The sequence below is a fragment of the Oryctolagus cuniculus genome, chromosome 14, assembly GCF_051225735.1.
Source record: "Oryctolagus cuniculus isolate XC-2025 breed Fujian yellow rabbit chromosome 14, ASM5122573v1, whole genome shotgun sequence".
NCBI lineage: Eukaryota > Metazoa > Chordata > Mammalia > Lagomorpha > Leporidae > Oryctolagus > Oryctolagus cuniculus.
The window spans coordinates 11,076,675-11,101,622 of NC_142880.1; the positions used below are offsets into that span (position 1 = coordinate 11,076,675).

The 24,948-nt window shown below is 37.6% G+C and overlaps 1 protein-coding gene across 18 annotated transcripts in view; it reads right to left on the reverse strand.

Annotated features, from left to right (window-relative positions):
• Nucleotides 1–24,948, reverse strand: part of TMEM161B (transmembrane protein 161B) — a 77,280-nt gene that overhangs the window by 23,999 nt on the left and 28,333 nt on the right. For 9 of the 18 annotated variants that reach the window (XR_016220454.1, XR_016220453.1, XM_089312994.1 and 6 more), the window contains 3 exons: nt 12,214–12,297; nt 10,009–10,106; nt 5,900–6,056 (listed from right to left, as the gene is read on the reverse strand). Coding sequence is in view for 10 of the 18 variants with exons in the window: in XM_089312994.1 (XP_089169120.1) it covers nt 5,900–6,056; nt 10,009–10,106; nt 12,214–12,297 (339 nt within the window). In the remaining 8 variants the exon portion in view is untranslated. Of the gene's footprint in view, nt 1–5,899; nt 6,057–10,008; nt 10,107–12,213; nt 12,298–16,039; nt 16,105–23,878; nt 23,910–24,948 lie in introns of those variants that run through there. The other 9 variants (XM_051854023.3, XM_051854025.3, XM_051854024.3 and 6 more) reach the window with 8 other exon arrangements.

Consider the following 24,948-nt stretch of genomic DNA (forward strand, 5'->3'; position numbering starts at 1 on the left):
TAACTCTAGGATCTTACTCTGAAATCCAAGTAATCTAAAAGCATTAATGTCACAAAAGATCTCTGAAAGTTTCTGCAAGAAAGCACACTATGTAAAAGTTTTCAAGATGAAGTAAGTACCTTGGCTCACATTCAATCATTTTGACTCTGTTCTTCTCTCACCATACCTGACATCTTTCAAAGTCTACTTTAGGGTTTAGTGTTTCATTTTTCTTATTAATCTAAAGCAGAACATTTTCATGAAGAATATAGTGATTTAGAACCTTCTAAGGAATGTACAAATGGTGACTAAGTTGTGCTGGTTTGCAACAGTAGTTTAATTCCCACAGCAAACACATGCAACATTTAATTTGTAGACCTTAAAGTTACAAATCTACATACAGAACTGAATATTAAGCCAGAAAACTTCAGATTTCACTTTAAGCTATTCATGGCTTTAATCTTTGAATAAAATGTGTATGTCTGGCAACCAGGGAAAATTAAAATTTTAAAACACAGCCATAAAACATACATAATAGGGTTTTGTACCTTAAACCATCCACATTGTAAAATACAAGCACTGTGGAAATGTGACTCATGATCCAGTCCTTTACCCAAATATAATAGGACTACAGAGAAGCTTTATCCTTCTTTGTAGAACAGCTTTCTTCTCACTCAAATCCACATAACTCACTCAGTATTACTCTCTCTGCTACAGCTTATTCCCAAGAAAGGTTCCTTTTTTTTTTTTTTTTTTAATCTATACATTGTATTTTAATCTTTCAAGTTTTTGCTTGCCCCAAAGAATCTCTGGCTTTTCCCAAGCACCATTTTTATCTTCTTATTTTATTCATATAATGAAAGTGATATGTGTTGTACTCATAACATTAATAAACATTTCTCCTATGACTTTTAGACTTCATGGAACACAGTGCAGGAAAGAGTTACTAGAACCACTCCATCATCACTGCAAGGCTATCTTCATTCTTTATCATCCCCATGGTGTGTAATTTGCATAAATGGAACTGGCACACACAGACTTGGTCAAAGTAGGTGGGAAAAATACAAATGGGAAAGCAGAGTAGAGCTGAGAATGAGTTTGTGTTTAGCAGCCAGACGAGAAGCAGGTATGAAGGCTAGGATGAATGCACCACTCAGTCAAGGCAGAAAGCACAACTGACGATGACAGTTGGCTCAGCTCCAGGTTTCAGGGTTCAAGGTTATAGTGGCACATACTGTGAAAAGTCATTCCCATATGTTTAGAAATCTTAAGATTCTGTAGAAATTGTAACTGCTATCTCTCATAGGTACGTTCAGTACAATAGGGGAAGATAACAAAAATGATAATAGAAATAAAGCAATTTTCTTCCTCACTTTTAAGTAGGCTACTTTAACAAAGGACATTCTATCAATAACTGCAGAGAATTTCTGAATCAACTGGGTATGTGTGACTATGGAATGAAGCAGAACTTAATGGAATGGGTTTGAGTCGTTGGGAGGCATATATAGTAACAAAATAAAGAGAAGCCAGAACTGGCTGAACTCAGTTTATAAAGCATGAAACAAAAACTGCGTATGTTATAACAGAAGACAAGCTATAAATAGACTTCTCCTTGGTGTTAATCTGGGTATCTGGCACTTAGGTAATACTGATCTACATGCTGTTAAATGCAGGTTACTCTCTTACATGCTACAGGTCAAAATGAAAATCAAGTTCCGAAGCATACATGTGATTCTATTTTCTTCTTCCCTACCACTTTGATAGAGGTAGCAAAAAATAGCTTGGATTGTAAATTCTTCAGTACTTTCCATCCTTTGTTTAATGGGGAGATAGTCAGCTATGGGATTCCCACAGGGTATTATCATTTGGTGCTTTCATGAGTACACTGCTTACAACTAAGCAAAGCCTGGTGAGTGCTTAAGACTGTGTGGGATCTTTGTCTCAGGTTATTAGGTATCACTGAGCAAAATGTACAAAGAAATTTATTCACAGAAACAAAGAACTTTTAAAAATTTCTCTGGGGGGGTCGGCACTGTGGCATAGTGGGTTAAAATGCTACCTGAAGGACAGGGATCCCATGTGGGTGCCAGTTTGAGTCCTGGCTGCTCCACTCTTCCAATCCAGCTCCCCGCTAATGCACCTGGGAAGGCAGAGGAAGATGGACCAAGTGCTTAGGTCCCTGTACCCTTGTGGGATACCTGAAGAAGCTCTTGGCTCGGGTCTGATCCAGCCTCAGCCACTGTGGCCATTTAGGGAGTGAACCAGCAGATGGAAGATATCTATCTCTGTCTCTCCCTCTCTCTATAACTCTGCCTTTCTAATACAATAAACAATTTTTTTTTTTTGACAGGCAGAGTGGACAGTGAGAGAGAGAGACAGAGAGAAAGGTCTTCCTTTGCCGTTGGTTCACCCTCCAATGGCCGCCACGGCTGGCGCGCTGCGGCCGGCGCACTGCGCTGATCCGATGGCAGGAGCCAGGTGCTTCTCCTGGTCTCTCATGAGGTGCAGGGCCCAAGCACTTGGGCCATCCTCCACTGCACTCCCTGGCCACAGCAGAGAGCTGGCCCGGAAGAGGGGCAACCGGGGCAGAATCCGGCGCCCCGACCAGGACTAGAACCCGGTGTGCCGCACCGCAAGGTGGAGGATTAGCCTGTTGAGCCACAGCGCCGGCCATAAACCAATCTTAAAAAAAATTATTTTTTCCTCTGGTAGGTATATTATCAAGGGTTATATCGCATTAATATAAAACTGCACATCAAGAATATCCATTCCCATATATGTATAAACCATAAAGAAAATGAAGAGTACTAATGAACAATATTTTGAAGGGGTGGCCATTCGGTCCAGAGGATTAAGCTGACACTTAAGATGCCCAAATCCTTTATTAGAGTACGTGTGTTTAAGTCCTGGCTCCACTCTCCATTCCACCTTCCTGCTAATGTGCACGCCATGAGGCAGCAGGTGATAGCTCAAGTAGCTGGGTCCCTGTCACCCACATGGGAAACTTGGATTGAGTGTAGCCTCCCAGCTTTGGCAGGGTCCAGTTTTGGCTGTGTGAACATGTGGGGAATGAACCACCAGATGGGAGATCTCTGCCTGTCTCTGCTTCCCAAATAAATAATGTTTTTAAATTTTGAAGGACATAAGAATTTACTAAAATATGAGAAAAGCAGCATGACAAAATAGTCACCTAGTGCTAATTATCAAGTTAAAATAATTTTAGTGTGTTGCATATGCTTGATATCTAGGGATGGGTTTTATTCTGACTGCTATTTTCATATATTTAATTCTACATAATTATATAGCATTGTAAATGCTTGAATTTAATACTGTGTTCTTAGAATTCACGTAGTATCGACTCTCTGAGGATGCTTCTCATTGGCATAAATCGTCAGTATTTCTACTCAACACACAATACACTTAATGAAGATGTTGACTTTTAAGGCTTTGTTCAGTCCTTCTAAAATATATAAAATAATGCCTTCAAAACTATTAGGGGAATGATTTTCAAGCTGGAATTGCATTCTCGGTCAAATGATCAATTAACTTGTAGGGTAGAATAAAAATATTTTCAGAAATGCAGGCCACAAGAAAAATGTAGCTCCCACGCAACTTACATGAAGGTGATACTGGAGGATCCATCTGATCAGGAGGTGAGATTGATCTCCAGCCAAATGAGGAAGTAAACCAAGTGGGAGAAAGATATAGACTCTAAGGACACAGAGCTCCAGTAAGAACTATGCAAAAAGAGACCCTAGGAAGATCATGACAGGTGATCCCAGGGGCACAGCTGTGCATCAGGTCAACCAATCCAGGTAGGGACCTCTCTTGGACACTAGAACTCTCCACAAGCAGAGAATGATACACCAAGAATGCTTCCAAACATACTGACATTTAAACACCCAGAAAAGTTCACAGTTAAATTGAGAGCACACATACAAAGAAATCACACAAATGCAAAATTAAAACAAGGATTGATATGTGAAGTGTTCATGCAATTATAACATTAACACTGAATATTCTTCTATATGTGAAAGCTGAGATGAAGGAGAAATGAGCACCAGCAACAACCCAGGAAGATATGCTAATTCCTCATTTCAAAGTGAAATGGTAGCAGCTAAAACCTAAAACTAAAATCAAGCTGTGGCCTTGTAAGCCTATGGAAATATGGAGGTGAACAGCAATAGCTAGGAGTTGGAAGAAGGTTGGCCTCTGAAGAGATGGAAATGAAGGTGTGAGAAGGAAACAATTTAATTTCAATAAAAATAATGAACAAGAAGTGAAAACATCTTCAGCAGTAAAAGATACAAGTTTCCAGATTGAAAGGATAAACCTAGAACATAACACACTTAATAATAAAACCTCAGAATATCAAAAGAAGAAAGAAAAAGCTTCAGGCAGGTGCATGCTGGGGGAAAGAAGAGGTAAACACAGAAAGAAAAGGCCATCCAATTTCTCAAGAGCATTCAAAATTCTCAGGAAAAACTATTTTCTTCTTAGTGTTTCCTACTGAACTAAAGGATCAATCAACTAAAGGGGAAAAATAAGCATAATTACAGGTAAATGAGATTTCAAGAATGCAGTCTGCCAGGAGAGTAAGCCAAGAGGAAATGGTGGGATCCAGAAAGAGGAACAGGGAAACCTTAAAGAGGTGGTAAAGAGTCCCAAGACAAAAGCTGTCTAAGAGAGGCAGAAAACTGAGGTCTCTAGGAGGTTATTTCCACTGGAAAAGAGAGAAATGCTGTGTCTGAACTACTGTAGTAGCACCAATTTTGTCTAAGAGTTTAGTTTTCATACAATAAAAATAAAAATTGTCCAAGGAAAGTAAAATAATGCTTAACTAAAAATAAAATTTCCATAAGCATGACATGGAAAAAAGTGATCATAAATTCACTAAAATGCTTTCTATTTTGGGAGAATAGGAAGGACAGGGAATAGGGAACAAGGAACAATACTATCTGAATCTATCACATCGTGGTTTCCATACGGTAAGAAATCCTAGGGCTGGCGCTGTGGTACAGCGGGTTAACACCTTGGCCTGAAGCGCCGGCATCCAATATGGGTGCCAGTTCTAGTCCCAGCTGCTCCTCTTCTGATCCAGCTCTCTGCTTTGGCCTGGGATAGCAGTATTAGATTGCCCAAGTCCTTGGGCCCTTGCACCCACGTGGGAGATCCAGAAGAAGCTCCTGGCTCCTAGCTTCGGATTGGCACAACCATTGCGGCTATCTGGAGATGTGAACCAGCAGATGGAAGACCTCTCTGTCTCTGTCTCTACCTCTCTCTGTAACTCTTTCAAATAAATAAAATAAATCTTAAAAAAAAAAAAAAAAAAAAAAAAGAAATGCAGAGGTAAAAGGCTGCTTCTGTGATTTTAGACTCAGATTTAAAAAAAGGAAAGATAGGTATCTTTCTTTACATTTAACTTTTTTTTTTTTGGACAGGCAGAGTTAGAGAGAGAGAGAGACAGAGAGAAAGGTCTTCTTTTTTCATTGGTTTACCCCCTAGATGGCCACTACGGCTGGCTGGTGCACTGGGCCAATCTGAAGCCAGGAGCCAGGTGCTTCCTCCTGGTCTCCCATGTGGGTGCAGGGCCCAAGCACTTGGGCCACAGCAGAGAGCTGGACCAGAAGAGGAGCAACCGGGACAGAATCCAGAGCCCCAACCGGGACCATGACCCGGGGTGCCAGCGCTGCAGGTGGAGGATTAGCCAAGTAAGCCACGGTGCCGGCTACATTTAACTTTTAAAACTATTTATCTTTATTACTTTGAAAATATTTTCAAGTACACAGAGAAAATTTCAACAAAGAAATGTTTTCTAATGATCTAAAATCATTTTCACATCAGAGATGAGATCTAATAGTATTAGATGCAAAAGGAAAATACATTCCTAAGTTAATACCAATGATGTTTTGAAGGATACATTGCAAAAGACAAAACAAGCAGGCACCAGACTAAGCTGATATTCATCTCCTGTGTAGGCTTCATAAGACTGTAATAGACTTCAGTAATTACATACACAACTGTAGCAGCCACTGTGAAATCCACCAGCCACTGGTATTCTGGAAAGTAATGCAATGCTGAAAAAGAAAGGTCAAAAAATTTCACTTAAATTTTCATAAACAGCTTATGAGGATTTATGCAAAATATTATGTATGCTAGACTTTATCCTATCTGTTGATTTGTAGTATGTTTATAAATATGAGAAATTAAAAATGCAAAATACATCAAGATGTTAACATTCAGAACTAAATTTCAGTACCTTATAAATTAAACAAACCTGAAATGATTACCAAAAATTATTTAATTTGTCAAAATATGGCTGCAATATGTTTTTATGTCCTTAACTGATTAGTACTTTTTACAGAAATTGTGCTTTTTCATGAAGATCTAGCTATGATACTTTTAATATTAGAATTCAGCTTGATTTAGAATACAACAGATGTACTTATTGTTAATTTCTCTTACATATATAAGAGTTAATATTAGCTACACTAATGAAGGACCAATAACTGTTAGTTACTACAGATTAAAATCAAAAATATACTTTTTATTCCCACTTCCACTATGTAAGAAAAACTGATGAAATATCTTTTAATTTTCCATAAAACCATATTCCTTCAATAAACTATTCTCAAGAGTTTACATTCAAATTAACATTCTCCAAAAATAAATACAATTTCATCACCCTCCAAATTTCACAGTTTTAAAGTCTTTATAAGGTAAAGATATTCTGGTGAACTTCTAGCAGAGTATGAGCATGGTCCACAACATCAAATCATTTTTCAGAAGGACTCCTAAAAATCTTGACTCATATATGTAAACACCAATTCGTAAGCTTGAACTGGCACATAATTACTTGATCTGTATGACTTTGGAAAAGTTCTAGCTGTAAAATGTAATAAATCATATCTGACAATAATACATCCTTATAGGCAAAGTATTTTAAAAATAAAATACCAGGGCCAGTGCTGTGGAGCAGTAGGTTAATCCTCTGCCTGAGGCACCAGCATCCCATTTGGGTACCAGTTCTAGTATTGACTGCTCCTCTTCTAATTCAGCTCTCTGCTATGGCCTGGGAAAACATCAGAAGATGGCCCAAGCACTTGGGCCCCTGCACCTGTATGGAAAGCTCAGAGGAAGCTCCAGGCTCCTGGCTTCGGACTGGCCTAGCAGTTGTGGCCATTTGGGAAGTGAACCAGCAGATGGAAGACCTTTCTCTCTGTCTCTCCCTCTCACTGTGATCCCTTTGGGTAAATTCTCAAGAGTGGGATGGCTGGGTCATATGGTAGGTCTATATTCAGATTTCTGAGATATCTTCATGCTGTCTTAGGTCTTAGTAGCCATGCTGAGTGTGTGGGCTACTCTTTCCTCTACTCAAAGCACAATGTAACTCCACTTCTTAAATAAATAAATAGAATCTTAAAAAAAAATGAAATACCATTTAATGTAATAACTATTAAAAATATCAAAACAAACCAAAATTATCATTTCCTGGAGGTCATGATATTTTTCAAATTCCAGATCCTTTTTCGATTCGGTAAATTCTTTATTTGCTTCAAGTTTTATCTGCTTTAGGTTTTCTGTTCTGACTGACCAAGCTTCTGAACATCAGCTTGAAAGAAAAAGTCATCCTAAGTGGCTGCAAGATTCCAACCTCAATCGTCTTCCCATACAAAGAAAAAAGTCACCCCATCAGTCTTTTGTAAAACTTTCTGGAAGGAACCAGGAAAGTGGACAGAAAAGGCATACAAATATCCATTTATCTAAAAGTTTACAGCTTTTATTAACAAAAATGAAGTAAGCATTCTAAGTCCCCATGCCTGTCCATGCTCACATAGGCTTCTTCCACACACCTCACTCAGAGCAAACAGCCAAGTGACGTTCAGAAGTCCTCATTTTCTTTCAGAGGCACTTAAACAGCTAACTCAAATTGGAACAGACTGGATTTTTCCTTAGTCATCTTTTTAAAAAAACTTTTATTTAATAAATATGAATTTTTATTATAGCAGTTTTCCCCCCCCGATAACCACCCTCCCAGCCGCAAACCATCCCATCTCCTACTCCCTCTCCCACCCCATTCTTAAGATTCACTTTTAATCAGCTTTATATACAGAAGACCAACTTAGTACATACTAAGTAAAGATTTCAACAGTTTGTACCCACACAGACACACAAAGTGCATTGTACAACACATTAAGGACAGAGATCCTACATGGGGAGTAAGTGCACAGTGACTCCCGTTGTTGATTTAACAACTGACACTCTTATTTATGATGTCAGTAATCACCCAAGGCTCTTGTCATAAGCTGCCAAGGCTATGGAAGCCTCTTGAGTTCACAAACTCCAACCTTATTTAGACAAGGCCATAATCAAAGTGGAAGTTCTCTCTTCAGAGAAAGGTACCTCGTACTTTGATGGCCCGTTCTTTCCACTGGGATTTCACTCACAGAGATCTTTCATTTAGGTCATTTTTTTGCCACAGCATCTTGGCTTTCCATGCCTGAGAAACTCTCATGGCCTTTTTAACTGGATCTGAATGCCTTAAGGGCTGATTCTGAGGCCAGAGTGCTGTTTAGGGCATCTGCTATTCTATGAGTCTGCTGTGTATCCCGCTTCCCATGTTGGATAGTTCTCTCCTTTTTAATTCTATCAGTTATTATTAGCAGACACTGGCCTTGTTATCTGATCCCTTTGACACTTAATCCTATCTTTATGATAAATTATGAACTTAAACTGATCACTTTAACTAGTAAGATGGCATTGGTATATGCCAACTTAATGGGATTTGGAATAACATTTTTAGCTCTACCATTTTAGCTCTACCATTAGTGGTAAGTCCAAGTGAGTGGAAACAGACTTTCAAGATACAAAAATCATAGATGTTTAAGGTGAGGTATATGCTAATTAAATTGATTTGATCACTAAATATACAACTACTTTAAAAAAGAAGAAATTATTTTAAGCAACACTTTTAAAAATACAAATGCCCAGCACCTACTCCAGATTGACTCTCTGAAAATCTTTTATCTGTAAAGAGGTCCTCAAGTGATCTTAATGTATAGCAAGGTATGAAAAACAATGTTTTAAATAACACTATCCTAGATGTCTTTTCCTTCTAGGATTCAAATAATTTCACATAAATTTCATTTTAAACTTAAAGCCATTATAATCAACTTACAATTACTGACATTGAGATATGTGGGGAAACTAAATGACTTATTTAGAGGTATCCACTTGATAAAAGTGAATCTTAAGTGATAAATTTTCTCTGATTCTCATGCAGTTCATTTCTCTTATTCAAAAAAATTTATTTTCCTTTTCATTTGAATGGCAAAGAAATAGAAACAAAGTGAGATTCCAATAGATGGATTAATCCCCAGATGTCAGCTATAGCTAAGGCTGCGCCAGTTCACAGCTGAGAGGCTGGTACTCAATCCAAGTCTCCCATATGGATGTTAGGGACCCAAGCACTTGAGCCATCACTTGCTGTCTCCCTGGGTGCACATTAGCAGGAAGTAGAATCGCAAGCAGAGGATCGAGGACTTCACTAGGCACTTGATATGGAATGCAGGTGTCCCAAGCAGTGACCTACACTGTACTCACATCTGTCCCTCCTGTTCCCTGTTCTAAAACCATGTTTCTTTCTAATAAAACTAAGAATAAAATGGAATTCTTATAAGCATAGGTAATTCATTACAAATATACAGAAAAATGCAGTTTTGCATTTTTCTAGAAGTTGAAAAAATAAAAACTGATTTCCATTTTGTAAAAAGAAACTGTGAAACAAGCTAGTGTAGTCAGCCTTTTCTGAAAAATGAGGAAAATAATATTACAAGTTAGATTAACAGAAAAAAAATTCAAATGAAGTCATTTTGGGATTATTAATTCTTAGAAATATTTCATATTCAGTAAATGGACTTAATGATTAAAAAAACATACAAAACAATCTAGTCATAATAAAATAAAAATATTTTATTACCATAATATAAAACTAAGATTTACAGAACACTTTACCAAGATTCCCCTTACCTAAAGTATCCACTTCTGTAACTGACTTAGTTTCTAGATGAAGGTCAATATCCTTGGGAATGGTTAATGGTTTACTTTCAATGTGACCATTGTATTTCCTATAAAAATCAAACAAGTAATACAAAGAACAAATACACTGTTATCCCCAGTGCTTATATCAAACTAATTATAAACAAGACTCTAAATTTCACAGTAAAAAAAGAATCAGAATTTCTAATGGTTTATCAAAAATGAAGGTACACAAAGATACCCCCCTTTTAAAGGGGGAAGACAAAATGTACATGTAAATTATTATCTGATTATACAGATTACCAGGAAAATAATTACCTAAATTAGTGACAGTAACTACACTTTGGCTGCAGGCCTATCATTTCATACATGTTTTCTCCTACTCTCTCTTCTGTAGCTTTAAAGACAATATCTTCCTTTAGGCACAAGAGTAAAAGCAAATGAAGACAAAGTGTACTTTTCTTTGACATGATATACATATCATATACAGGTGTGCAGCACAAAAAAACTCGTATATATAAATAGCTCTGTATAAACAAGTCAAAGTTGAGGAATTATATTAAAATTCATGTACACGAGAAATTCAGAAATATGAAAGGCTGACTGTTGATTTTATGAAAACTCAGATGGAAGAAAATAAAGGAATTTTTCAGGTGCACCTGTATCACTCCCAAATTTAATTTTTAAGGACAAACACATTCGAGTATAGGAAGCAATAAAGTAAGTTTTAATAATATTAATTTCAATGATAAGCTATTTTGCACTTATTCTTGAATAAACATAAATTTGGAAAGCATCAGTAAAAAATTATTTTATAATTTCAATAAATCAAACAGTAACTACTGCTATTAGGAACAAGATGGCATCACTAGTGTTTCTTACTGCAAGTACAGAACATGTTCAACATATAAACATTACTGTAAATTAGTAAAACTTGATTTTAATGCATTTAAGAATTCAAATGTTTACAAGATGAGTGTTATACTATATAACCAAATTTTACAAATGTTGGACATGATAGTAATAAAAAGGCAAAGGTAGAATAGTTTAAAAGGAACAGAAACTAAAACCTAACCTGGATTAAAATTCTGTTCCTTTACTAGTTATGTGAATTTTTGCAATTCACTTAACATCTCTGATTAACAGCTTCTCATTATTATGAATTAAATTATTAGGTAAACAGGGTGGTTGTGTGGATTAAGTGTAACTGTATGCAAAGGTGCTTTGTAAATAATAAAAATTATAGGCAGGGATAATTTATTTTTAAAAACCCTAACTACTGAACTAAAGGAAGGTTTACTATTTCAATGATGTTCAAGTGTATTCCTGAGAAGTGAAAGAGAGTGACAATGACATTAGGAAAGACGGTCTTCTCAAGTTTCCAATTTCATGCCAAAAACTCATGTTTCAGAGAATTTTTAGTACCTACAAATATATTAGGCCAGGTTAACATAATTTTTATGATACACATGAAAAACGTGGTGACAATCTGCAGTCCTTAAAATTTTATAATATATTAGAATCAAGATTTCAGAGTCAGAGAACACGTAAGAAGTCCGTCGGAACCCCAGAAGAGAAAAGTATGGCTCATGCAGAAAAGCTTAAACAATCGGCACTTTCCTTGAGAATCCAATGTAAATAAAAATATAAAATACTACAGCTAGAAGGATCCTTCAAAATGTCTCTGTTCAGTCTTTCAGTTTCACAGATGAGGTTACTGAGTCCATTCAGTGAGGCAGTTCATAAACTCTTCATAAACTCTTTAACAAGAATGGAACATTCCAGAGCTAAGTGGGAACTAAAAAGCTGCACTGGCCACACCTTTTAAAACGACGAGACTATGGCCAAAAGCAGGTTCGTTTGCTCAGTAATACATCAATAGTAGCAAAACTCAGAAAGAATCCAATCCACTTGACATTTCAAGAGAATTGTCTCCCTCAACTCTCTACTAAATTTTTAAAAAAATGATAATCATACTATTTTCATCATTAAAACTCATGGAAAAAGGTTAACCATTCTTAAGGAAAACAATCTGCTTCATATTTATGTATTAATTACTACCTAATGGATTTTCATCTCAAATTTATTAACTGCTTATGGCATAACCTGTACATATTATTTTTATCAACGTATAAAATAAATTTAAATTTATTGGGTTAACATTTAGCACTTTAGAAGCGCAGCTTTATAACATACCTGTCTTTTTTGCTTTTCCCTCTTTGTTGCTTCCCTGCAAGAATTCTTAACTCTTCTTCTGTAGGATGTTGGTACCACCTCAGACTAAGGGAAAAAAGAACGCTTTTAAACAAGGCACTTAAATTCACCAGAATTATTTATTTATTCTACACAAAGTAACTGAATTTCCTATTTGTGTTGACACTGCAGGGAAACATTAGGTGAAACTGTAATCCAAACCAGTTATTGCTATAAGCCACCAAAGGCTTTAGATTCAAATCCAGCAAACACTTACCAAGCACTTACTAGATGCCAGGCCCTGCAATGCTGTTTGTATGTCTGTATATTGTTTACAATCAACACTATTAATAATATACACTAAGATTATACAGGGCTTACTATTCAAAGTGTATGAGGCAAACTCTGCAGTTAAATGGGCAGGAGCACATTTATTCTCTACCCACTCTTCATTTGAAAGGACTGACAGTTACCTTAAAGTTGTTGAAATGCTCTCACATTTAAGGTAGTCTTTCACTCGTGTCTCTCTTCTAATTTAGCTTGAGAATTCTCAAAGTTTATGTATGTAAGAATTAGAGAATTACAAAACCCTTTCCTCTTGCCTATACCTAACCTTCTTCAGTTAAGGCTCCAACAGTAACTGCATGTATTCAACTCCACCATGCAAAATACCCACAACAAATCATGTATTCCTTCCAAAGCACGACAAGACTCATTCTGGATTGCCTGTCTCTCCTAGTGGTCCCACTATCTACCAGTCACCTAAATTTGATACTCAGATCTTGTCTTCCCCGTACTCTTTCCACATTATCATCAATTCCATTCTGCAACTCTTAAAATGTGAAACTGCCTGCTTAGGCTTTAGTTCAGTCTATCTTCCCCTGCAGCTCCATCCACTGTAAAGGCTCTCTCATCAGTCTCCCTGTCTTCCCCAGGGAGCACTCCTCGTCAAATCTGTTGAGCCCACCTTTAGTTATTTTTCCATAATGGAAATCTTATCAAGGTACATGCCTGTTTAAATCTTTTCCAATGTTCCTCACAGGGGAAAGCAATGAGAAAAGCAGCTAGCAAGGTCCAACAGCCTGTTGTTATAAAGGAAGAAACACAGACCAAAGTAGTGCTACATTTTTAATAAAATAGTACCGACAGATATTTTGTTCTTAAACAGTTCAGAATTGGCAATTTGAGTATAGGCTGGATATTTGATATTAACAAGCTGTTAGAAATTTTTAGCTTTGATAATGAGATGGTGGTAATTTTTTTAAAGCCCATATATTTTAGCAATACTCTGCAATGTCTATGACTACAATAACAAAATGTTTGGAATCTACCACAAAAACAATGGGTTGGGGAAGGAAGGATGAAGGAGAATATATGTAAAAGAAGTTTGGCCACAAGCTATTAATTGTGAGGAGTACACAGAAGTTCCTTATTTTGTCTACTTTTTTAATTTTGAAAATTTCCATACAAGGCCAAAATGTGTACAGAGTTTATGACTTCCTGCTTCTACAGCTTTTCATGATCTCCAGAGTCACCTTCAACCTCTCCCCATTTGAATGTGACACAATCTGGCTTAACTAAATGACATTTTACTCCTCATAAATCTTTCATCCTTTGGGACACCCTCTCCACTTGTAAGCACTTATGCCCTTATCTGGCAAATGCCTAATTTATATATTTTGTTTACAAGGCAGTCTCTTTTTGGTGTGATAAAGAATATTTGAGAAATCTTCATGAAGTTCATGGAAAATGCATGTTATAAGAAATCATGCACAGATTTCAACATTTTTTTTTGCACCAATATAAACCCAGTAACATTTCTGAACAGTATTTAGTTACAAGCACTAAGAAAGGTAACAGTTTAAAGAGAACTCTTATCAGAGCAATATGAATTCCAATAAAATTGAAGTAAGAACAAACAGCAAATTTCTGATGAAACTCAGATGGAAGAACATTGAAATCAATGATGCTTCAGCAAAAGTTTATGGGGATAATACCCCAAATAAATCAACAGTTTACAAATGGATAACTCATTTTAGGAAGGGATGAGGCAATGTTGCAGCCCACAGTGGCAGACATCCACATCAACCTGGGAGGAAAAAAATTAATCTTGCCCATATCCTAATTGAAGAGGACAGATGATTAACAGCAGAAACAACAGCTTATACAATTCTGACTAAAAAATTAAGCAGAACAAACTTTCTGGTGAAAGGTTGCCAAAATTGTTGTGCCTGGATCAGCTAAACAAGATCAGAGCTTCCAATGTAAATTTTAAACAAGTGGGGATCAGGTCCTGAAGCATTTCTCCCAGTACAATCCTGAAGACAAAGAAATAGCTACCAAGAGGAGGACATGGTCCAGTTTTTAAAGCAAAAGTGGACCGGTCAAGAGCAAAAGTCATGGCAAGTTTTGGGGGATGGCTATAAAGTGTTTTGCTTGTTGACTTTCTGGAGAATGGTAACATCTGCTTATTAGAAGAGTGCTTTTGGGAAAGTTAGCTGAAGTTTTCACAGAAAAATGCCTGAGAAAGCTTCACCAGAGTCCTTCTCTACCACAGTGTTCATTTCTCTCATCGAACAAGGGCAAATCTCCATGAGTTTCAACAGGAAATCATTAGGCATCCTCCTGATAGTCCTGACTTGATTCCTTCTGACTTCTTTTCTTCCTAATCTTAAAAACTCTTTAAGGTGTACCAATTTTTAGTAATAATGTAAAAAGAGGGACTGGATTGGTTAAATTACCAGGTCTCTCAGTTCTAAATGGCTGGGGTTTCAACAATTACAAGTGTATTGAACTTGATGGAGCTTATGTTGAGAAATCATTTATATTTTTTATTTTTGTCATTTAATTCCACTTTTCCACAAAATTTTTGAAGTCCCTTGGTACCTATTTTTTGTTACCAGATCCTAACACAGAGTTTCTGAAGTCCTTTGAATAATCAGAATGATAGGGTTAGCTTTGTTAAGCTACTGACGGAGTATGGTTGGCCCCCAGATAACTCCAGGATAGGACAGGGGCTTGACACCACAAATACAAGCACATGACTAGAGATCTGGGGTTTTTAGCCACCTGACTTCAAGGGACACGAGAGCAAATGAAGATAAAGCTCAATCATTTAAATCAATATATGAAATCATGTCTATGTAATCAAACTCCATAAAAACTCTGGACATCAAAGAACAGAGGAATATCCTGGTTGGTCAATACACTGATGTTCTCAGAGGGTGAAATCTGACTCCACAGGAAGAATGCATGGAAATTCTGTACTCCTTCCCATACCTCACCTCAGGTGTATCCTTTATAATAAGACCATAATCACAAATCAGCAGTTTCCTGAGCTCTGTGAATCAGTCTATAAAAACACTGAATTTGAAGGAATGGTGAGAATCTCTGAATTTGCTGCCAGTCAGTCAGAAGTGCAGGTGCCCTAGCTACCATAGAACTTGGGGCTGGTATCTCAAGTGAGGGCAGCTCTATGGATGGAGCACTATGGGCTCCATGCTAACTTAACAGTAGTTAAGTGTTCCAACTGAATTGCAATTCACTCAGGTGGTGTCAGATTGGTCGGACTGAAAAGAAATGCTACCTTAACTAAAGATTCTTGGAGTAAAGATTTTCAGACTTACTTGTTTTTGTATACTTCAAAGCTAGTACAGTTACTGGCATATAGTAAGTGCTCAAAAAGGATCACTGAACCAAAGTAAATCAGTTTTATTCTTAATGGTTTTAAAATAAAATATATACATCAACCAGAGAGTCCTTAAATTACAATTAACATGTGAGGAGGCACTTCCTGAAATCTCGAGTGAAGTCCAGAACTTTAACTTACAGTCAATTCTTGTTATTCGCGGTAGTTATGTTCTACAAAGTCGCCGCGAAACTGAACCATTGATCCTAGGGGAAATACAGGGTTAGGTTGCTGTGAGCCTCTGGTCACAACATTTTTATAAACTGATCAACACATAATCCTTGTTTAAGGTGTGTTTCTGTTTAAGGATACCTTATTTTACATCTATTGTTAATACTGAATTCACACCAATAGTTTGTACCTCATGCCTGAACAAAGTTTATCTAATGAGTGTAATCATAATAGCATTTTCCTGAGTTCTCTGAATCTTTTTCGAAATTTCTTACCACAAGGCAGATCTTATCATTGTGTTTTGGACTACAACACAATCATTCTGCAGTATGATTGGAGGTCATTTTAAACAATGAGATCACCAACAACAAGCAAAAACTGAAAGAGCATGGCCCAAATATACCACAAAATGGATCCTGTTTACATTATGAGCTGTGAATAAGAAGGCAGAGTTACTTTATTAGAGCTCAGTGGGGAACCCACAGAGAGGACCACAAAAATTTTTTACCACCCTGTGTAAATCCATGACTAGGAAAGCTGAACATGTATTGATTTAGGGGTACCAAATAAATTTAGCCAAGTATGCAAATTAAATACAGAATCCACAAACAATGAAGAGAGCAGAACATTTAGCATACTTAAGCCATTCACAACAACTAAAATTAGCTGCTGTTTAGCCTTGAGAAATCATAACACACACTGAAAGAGAACTCTTGGTGTAGGAAAACTTAGGCTAAATTTAGAGTCTTACAATAATGAAATATGCTAAGACCCTTGTATTTTCTAAGAGTCATTATACTCAACTTTGTTCAATATTATTCTGTAAACCCATTTTTCTAAAGTGGACTACATTTACTATAGTTCTAATGGATAACTCAGGGTCATCTTTATTACTAATAATTACTGTTCAAAGCTGAAATCTAAGAATGCTGGATGCTTTGAGGGCCACTACTTCTACTCTATTACTCATTTGCCAGCTCATGGAAAGCCCACTATGTTCAGGCACTCTGCTATACAATGGAGACAGAATCACACCCAACAAAGTCAAACCTCCTGCCTTTTTTGATTTTCCAACTTCACTTGGGATAGGATCCAGCCAACCAAAACAAACAAACAAACAACACATATATACACACACACAAAAAAACGAAAAATCAACTACAAACTGTGATATCACATGAAATAACCAGATAAGTGATGAAAATAGAGAGCGGATGAAAAAAATTCAGAAATGACATTTGATCAGCAACCTAAAGGTTGCACAAAATGGAGGGAAGAGCATTATAGGGAAAGAATAGAATGTCAAGAGCACAGAGGCAAGAAAGAATACAGCTATTGCAGTAACTAAGAAGCCAATATGGCAGTAGCTTCAAGGACAAACACAAGAGGGAGGCTGAAGAGATAAGGAAACGACCATGCAAAACCTCAAAGTTCACAGTATGGAGTTTAGATGTTATGCTAAAATAGTGATCTCAAAGCAGGGGAGAAATATTTCAATTTACATTTTAACGTCCCTTTGCTGCTCTGTGAGTTAGAGGAAGGAAGAAAAAAATAGCAGAGAAGTGGTAAATTAGCAGGTCTTGATAATAGACTAAAGGTAGAGAGTGAAAAAAATTAAGGTACACAGGATTATACCACAGTGATGACTTGAGGAAGACAGTGGTATATTTTCTGATATGGAATAGAGCAGGAAGTAGATATGCTGAGTTTCAAGTTAAGTACCTATGAGATGTCATGTGAAAATGTCAAGGCAACCACATTTTATAACCTGAAGATTAGAGATAATTTGAGGTCATTACATGATCATGGTGTTGAAATCCATGGGAATACAATCATGGTAGAAGTCTAAACAGTTAGAAAGGAAGTGCAGACAATTCATCTAACAAATATGACCATAAATGGAAAGAGGGAATTGGGCCAAAAACTTTGGAAAGGTTAAGGAACGGCTTTGTTTTTTACTGATGGAGGAAGGCAGGGATGTGACTCTTCTTTATTTGTTTTTGTAGCAAAGTCTGGGTGAAGGTCAGAGGGAATGGGACCCAGAGCAAAAATGCAGAAATTGAATCCTGACCCTTCTACCACAGACCAAAATTTAAAAATATTTCTTTTTAATTTAAGTAAACAGAGGGTGCACTTGTATTTAGGACTGCGGGTCTAGCATTGTGAAGAGAATGAAGGGATCTGCTTCCAGAAGCTGAGTGAGGCTGAAGCATGCCAGGTTTGAGGATAAAGCATTTAGCTACAAAGCAGAACACATATACACTGTCAGGCAGCAAGGAGAGGCCATCTGAGGACTGAGACCATGAGTATAAAGTAAAACATAGAAGTACGGCTGAATCATTGTCTTTAACCATCAGTGCTTTTTACACAACTGGATCCCATACTACATGGTTCCCACTTACTATATACTGTATCCTGGTCTCAATTTTCAGCTTTTTCCTTTGCTGTTGGTTGGTAGATATATCTATCTCACCAAAATGACTGCCTACTTGCAACTGCTGTACTAAGCCTTTGTAATTTAGACAAATAGAAAAGTTTGTTAGATTTTAGAGCAGGGATTTATCCTGGCAGTTAAGATGATGCTTGGGATGCTTGTGTCCCACACTGGAATGCCTGGGTTCAACTCCTGGCTCCAGATCCTGATTCTAGCTTGCTGCCAAAATGGACTCTGGGATGCAGCGCTGACAGTTCAAGTAACTGGGTCCCTGGCAACCCAAATGAGACCTAGATTGAGTTTCCACCTCCCATTTTGGCCCGACTCATTTGCAGTTATTGGGGAGTAAACCATGTGGAGTCTATACTCTTTCTCTACCTCTCAAATAAATTTTTAAAGAACTTTATTAGGTCAAGAAACTATGTAGCAGTTAATAATAATAGTAAGAAAAAAATACAACTTAAGAAAAATGTTGTATGTCAATAAGTTGAGCAAAAGTAACATGATATGGCCGGCGCTGCGGCTCACTAGGCTAATCCTCTGCCTTGCGGCGCCGGCACACGGGGTTCTAGTCCCGGTCAGGGCACTGGTTTCTGTCCCGGTTGCCCCTCTTCCAGGCCAGCTCTCTGCTGTGGCCAGGGAGTGCAGTGGAGGATGGCCCAAGTACTTGGGCCCTGCACCCCATGGGAGACCAGGATAAGTACCTGGCTCCTGCCATCGGATCAGCGTGGTGCGCCGGCCGCAGCGCACCAGCCACAGCTGCCATTGGAGGGTGAACCAACGGCAAAGGAAGACCTTTCTCTCTGTCTCTCTCACTGTCCACTCTGCCTGTCCAAAAAAAAAAGTAACATGATATGAAATTGCACATACAACCACATGAGAGGAAGTATGAAAAGATTAGACGGAGGAATATGAAAAGATTAGAAGGTACTATAACACAAGTTACAAATGTTTGTCTTTGGGTGATGGTAATACCCTTATTTTTACTTTTTACCAACTTTTCAACTTTTGCTATATTATAGGCCTAACTGCTAGTTTTTGAAATGGGAAAAAATAAACTTCTTAAAATATAAAGACTGCAGTCAATGATGCAACAGGTTAAACTACCATGTGCAAAACCAGCAGCATCCCATATCAGACTGCTGGTCTGAATGCTGGCTCTGGTTCTGATCCAGTTCCCTGCTAATGTGCCTGGGAAGGCAGCAGAAGATGTCTCTGTCGCCTATGTGGGAGACCCAGATGAAGGTCCCAGCTCCTGGCCTCAGTCTGGCCAGGCCCTGGCTATTGTAGCCATTGAGGAGTGCTTCAGCAGATTAAAGATCGTGCTCTAGCTCCCTCTCCCTCTACCACCTTCCCTCCCTGTCACTTTGACTTTAAATGAAAACATACATTTTAAAAAGAAAAATAAAGCCGAAGTATTAATAGGATCTCATGGAAAAACCAGAGCTCTTATATTTAAATTAAATATGTTAATTTCAACATATCTTATGACATTTACTTTGGCTATTTAGTGACTTTTTTCACTTATGTTCAGACTATCATCAATTTCTCAGACAATAAAACTAATTTTTAGGCACATACTTCACTAATCTACCGAAATAATCATCTCATATAAACCACATATAGAATATCAGGGCATTACAATGCTTACTGAAGCAATATGTGGCAGAAAATATAGGCTGTACTAACCTAGATTTTATTTTAAAAAGTTTAAGAAACAACGTCATTTATAGCAAACAACTTCAGAAATTTCAGAAAATAAAACTCACAGGGGCCAGTGCTGTGGCACAGCTGGTTAAACCTTCTGCCTGCAGCACTGGCATCCCATATGGATGGCCAGTTCAAGTCCCGGCTCCTCCGCTTCCGATCCAGCTGCTATGGCCTGGGAAAGCTGTAGAAGATGGCCCAAGTCCTTGGGCCCCTGCACCCATGTGAGAGACCCAGAAGCATCGCCTGGCTTCAGCTCAGCTCAGCTCTGGCCATTGCGCTCATCTGGGGAGTGAACCAGCAGAATGCAGGACCTCTCTCTCGCTCTGTAACTCTACCTTTCAAATAATAAAATAAACCTTTAAAAAAAAAAAAACAGGAAACTCACAGAAATTTAAAATGTAAATCTGAACATGGGCACATATAAAAAAGGTGTAATACTGATAAAGCATTTTTTTTAAAAGATTTATTTTATTTATTTGACAGGCAGAGTTACAAAGAGAGGTAGAGACAGAGAAAGAAGTCTTCCATCCGTTGCTTCACTCCCCAGATGGCCTCAACGGCCGGAGCTGCTCTGATCTGAAGCCAGAAACCTGGAGCTTCTCTGGGTTTCCCACGCGGGTACAGGCACCCAAGGACTTGGGCCATCCTCCACTGCTATCCCAGGCAATAGCAGAGAGCTGGATCAGAAGAGGAGCAGCCAGGACAAGAACTGGAGCCCATATGGGATGCTGGTACTTCAGGCCAGGGCTTTAACCCGCTGCGCTACAGTGCCGGCCCCAGCATTTTAGAATCTAAATAATCACACAAAACTCAATTTAAAGACACATAATACAGGTCACTGTTATGAACTGAATGTTTGGGTCTTTTCAAAATTCTTATGTTAACATCTAGTCCCCAGGGTGGTGGTACCCAGAGGTGAGGCCTTTGGAAGGGAAGTAGGTGATGGGGGTGAAGCGCTCATGAATGTGATCAGTACCCTTTGTTGAAGGGGCCAGACTGCTCCCTTTCTGCCAATATGAGGATTACAGGGACTGTTGGCAGTCTGAAACCCAGAAAGGGGCTCTCACCAAAACCCAACCACACTAGTATCTTTATCTCAGATAAAGTTCTCTTCAGAACTGTAAGAAGTAAGCTTCTCTTGTTTATCAGTCACCTAAGCTACTTTTACAATCCAGTATTCTGTTAAAGCAGACTGAACTAAAGACAGACACTAAAGACAATTTTTGTCTCCATTCCAAATCTTCTCAATATTAATTAGTTTAAAAAAAAAAACCTTAAGAGAAAACAAACACTACTTAAAATCTAGACAATCTTTCAGCACAAGTAGATAAAATAACATTTGTTTTACACATTCCCTGCTGTTTGCTGGAAATAATAATAATAATAATACTCTGGAACTGGAAGTTAAGAGAGCTAACTAAGGCAGGGAAAGCAAGGATTCAGGCACTGTTAGGATAGTAGCTGAAGGTTTAGACTTTTCCCTTAGGCCACAGGTCCCACCTACTGTGCATTTGAATAGTAGGTTTCACTCACCAAAGGGAACTTGCAGACTATTGGATTGGGCAACATGCAACAGAATACAGGCAAAAATAATTAAAGTAACTGAATATGAAGGAGTGTTAACACTGTCTCTACCCACATGGGATGAGACAAAATCAGAGGAAATTTGACTATACTCTATTTTTGATGGGGACATAGGAAGGAAAGGAGCAGAATAAAGTGAGAGCTTAGGGAGATAAATAGGAAGAAAAAATGCATCAAGTTTGAGCTAAACATTAGGAAAACAGAAAGCAGGTTCAGCAAGGAAGCTATATAGAAAAAGCAATATTGTCCTCATGCAAAACCCACTATTCAAATGTACAAAGAATGCAACCTATCACTTACCTTTCCATGAAAAGAGGGGCCAAGCAAACTTCAAAACAAAAAATAACTTTAAGTACAATAGAAAGTAGAGAATATTTTTGACTACAAATCAGTGTATGTTGGACATGATAAAGGTATCTTTAGGTAACAGGAGCAAGTGTTAGAATAAGTGTTCCTTAGGTTAGGTGAGGCTGCTTACATCTAAGGTACAGAAAAAGTAACTTCTCAGGACTCTTTCTTTCCTCTAGAGAGGAAGAAACAGGATGAAAGAATTGGGTTCTTCACAGAATTTTTTTGGGTCAATAATATATCTCATGGGTTCAGAAGTCAAAGAGATAGGCCAAAGAGATCTCACTACTCAAATTCTTGTTAAGGCAGGAATCCGTTCAACACAACGTGATAGTCATAAAAATGTATGTAGAAAAGGAGAACAAATAACATTTTCTGTAATACAGAAAATTCCTTATTCGAAGTGTTTGGGACCAGAACTGTGTTGGATTTCAGATTTTTTAAGATTTTGGAAAATTTGTAAGCAACATATAAGAATATCTATTGGTGATGGAACTCAAGTCTAAACATCAAAATAATTTGTTTCATATATACATTATACACGTAACCTAAAAACATTTTTAAAATATTTATTTATCTGAAAGAGGGAAAGACACAGGGAGGTCTTTTATCTGCTGGTTCACTCCTCAAATGGCTGCATCAGCCAGGTCTGGGGCAGGCTGAATGCAGGAGACAGAACTCCATCTTGGTCTCCCATGTGGGTGGCCCACGTACTTGAGCCATATTCCTCTGCCCTCCCAGGCATAAGAGTAGGAAACTGGATGGGAAGCAGAGCAACTGGGAGTTGAGCCAGTACTATAAAATGGGATGCTAGCATCACAAGCAGCAGCATAACCTGCCACAACACCGGCCCCCTGAAAATAATTTTACATAGTATTTTTAATGTGCCTGCATTTTAACTGTGACTTATCACATTAAGTCAGGTGTGGAATTTTCCTTATGGTGTCAAATCAGTGCTCATTTGGATTTTGGAGCATTTTGGATTTTCAGTTAGGGATGCTCAATATGTATTTTTCTATTTTAAAAAGTTGGAAGGATAGAATGTAAGACTTTCATAATTTAGGAACAAGGAATACATTTAATCTCAAATGATAAGACAAAAGGTACAGATTGAAGAATAAGTGATATTTTTAAACTCTACTCCGACTTAGCAAGCTTTGGTAATCAAAATCAACACTCATGGGCTTTTTAATTAAGTTAGAATACCTGATCATGCAGCTACAGAGAATCCATAAAAACACAGTAAGTGGAGAGAGACTGTATACTACCCACAATCTAAAGAATATATTCTAAAAGGTACAGTACAGCTACAAAAAATGAAAGAATAATGTTAAATAAATTACTCTTCAAATGCCAACAGAAATCACAGTAGCTGCAGAAAAGTTATACTTGTCTCCCCAACCAAATTTAAAACTCAGTTCAAGTATGACAGCTCCAGGGCAAGATAGGGAGGTGGATGAGCAGTCATAAACCAAATAAATATAGCAGTCTCCCCTTAATGGAACGATGTATTGCAAGACACAGTGGATGCCCGAATCCACAGCCAATGTAGGTATATGCTACAAATGCTGTATTTTTCCTATACATACTTAAGAAAAAGTTTAAGTTATAAATTAGGCACAGTGAGGGATTAACAATAACTAGTAATAAAATAGAACAATTATAACAACATACTGCAATAACAGTTATATTAATATAATCTCTCTCAAAATATCTTATTGTACAATACTCACCCTCTGGTGATGACAAGAGATGATAAAACGCCTATGTGACGAGATGAAGTGAGATGAATGATACAGGTGAGTGATGTGGCATTAGGCTACTACGTAGTGGTTAGCTGAATAACCTAAGTGGCTACTAAGGGACAAATAGATAGGCAACATATACAGCATGGATAGGCTAGACAAAGTTGATGGTTACGCCTTGGGTGGGAAGGATAGACTAAGACAGCACAAGATTTCATCATACTACTCTGTACATGATTCAAAACATAAATTGTTTGTGTTTATTGAGTTTTCCATTTTTTTCCACTTCTGAATTTTCATACCACAGTTGATTGCAAGTACTGAAACCACAGAAAACAAAATCACAGATAGAGGGGGACTACTAATCTACACTGCAAATCAGACCTCTAAAAGAAGTCTGGATCTGTTTCGTTTCTCAGTATGTGAACTTGACTAAATCATTTAAAACTTGCTTTCTCATTTGTAAAAATAGAGATGATATCACTCATTGTGGAAGAACTTTACACTCATCAATCTTGTTTTTAATTTCCTTGGTACAAATAAAAACTACAATTCCCAGCTTTCCCTGCACTTTGGATAGAAACAGCCAAAGAGCCCCAGCCTAAAAAAACAGGCAGTGATGAATTACGTGTTTCTAAGCTTGACAACCTAAAATATGCTGAAAGACTCATAACCCATTCTCTCTTCATGTGCTACCTAGCCCAGCATCTGAAGTAGCAGAAGGAACAGAGGAGCCACAAGAGTGAAGAAGACTCAAACCCCTAAGTTACCACTTGGAGAACAGCTGAATCATTGTATAATTACCTTGTGAGAATCCACCTGGAGAGCTACCCAACCCCCTTCTAATTTGCCATTTAACTCTGATCCCTGTCTGAGGAAACCAAGTGAGAAACTTCTATTAATTTCAGACACTGATTTTTCCCCAGGTCATAACATATTCCAATGTGTTTTCCCTCCTACCTGGCTTAGAGTGTATACATCTAAATCAGGTAACAGAAAAAAAAATTGTCAACATAATGCTTTATGCAAATACAAAGCAAATATGAACAAGATTAACC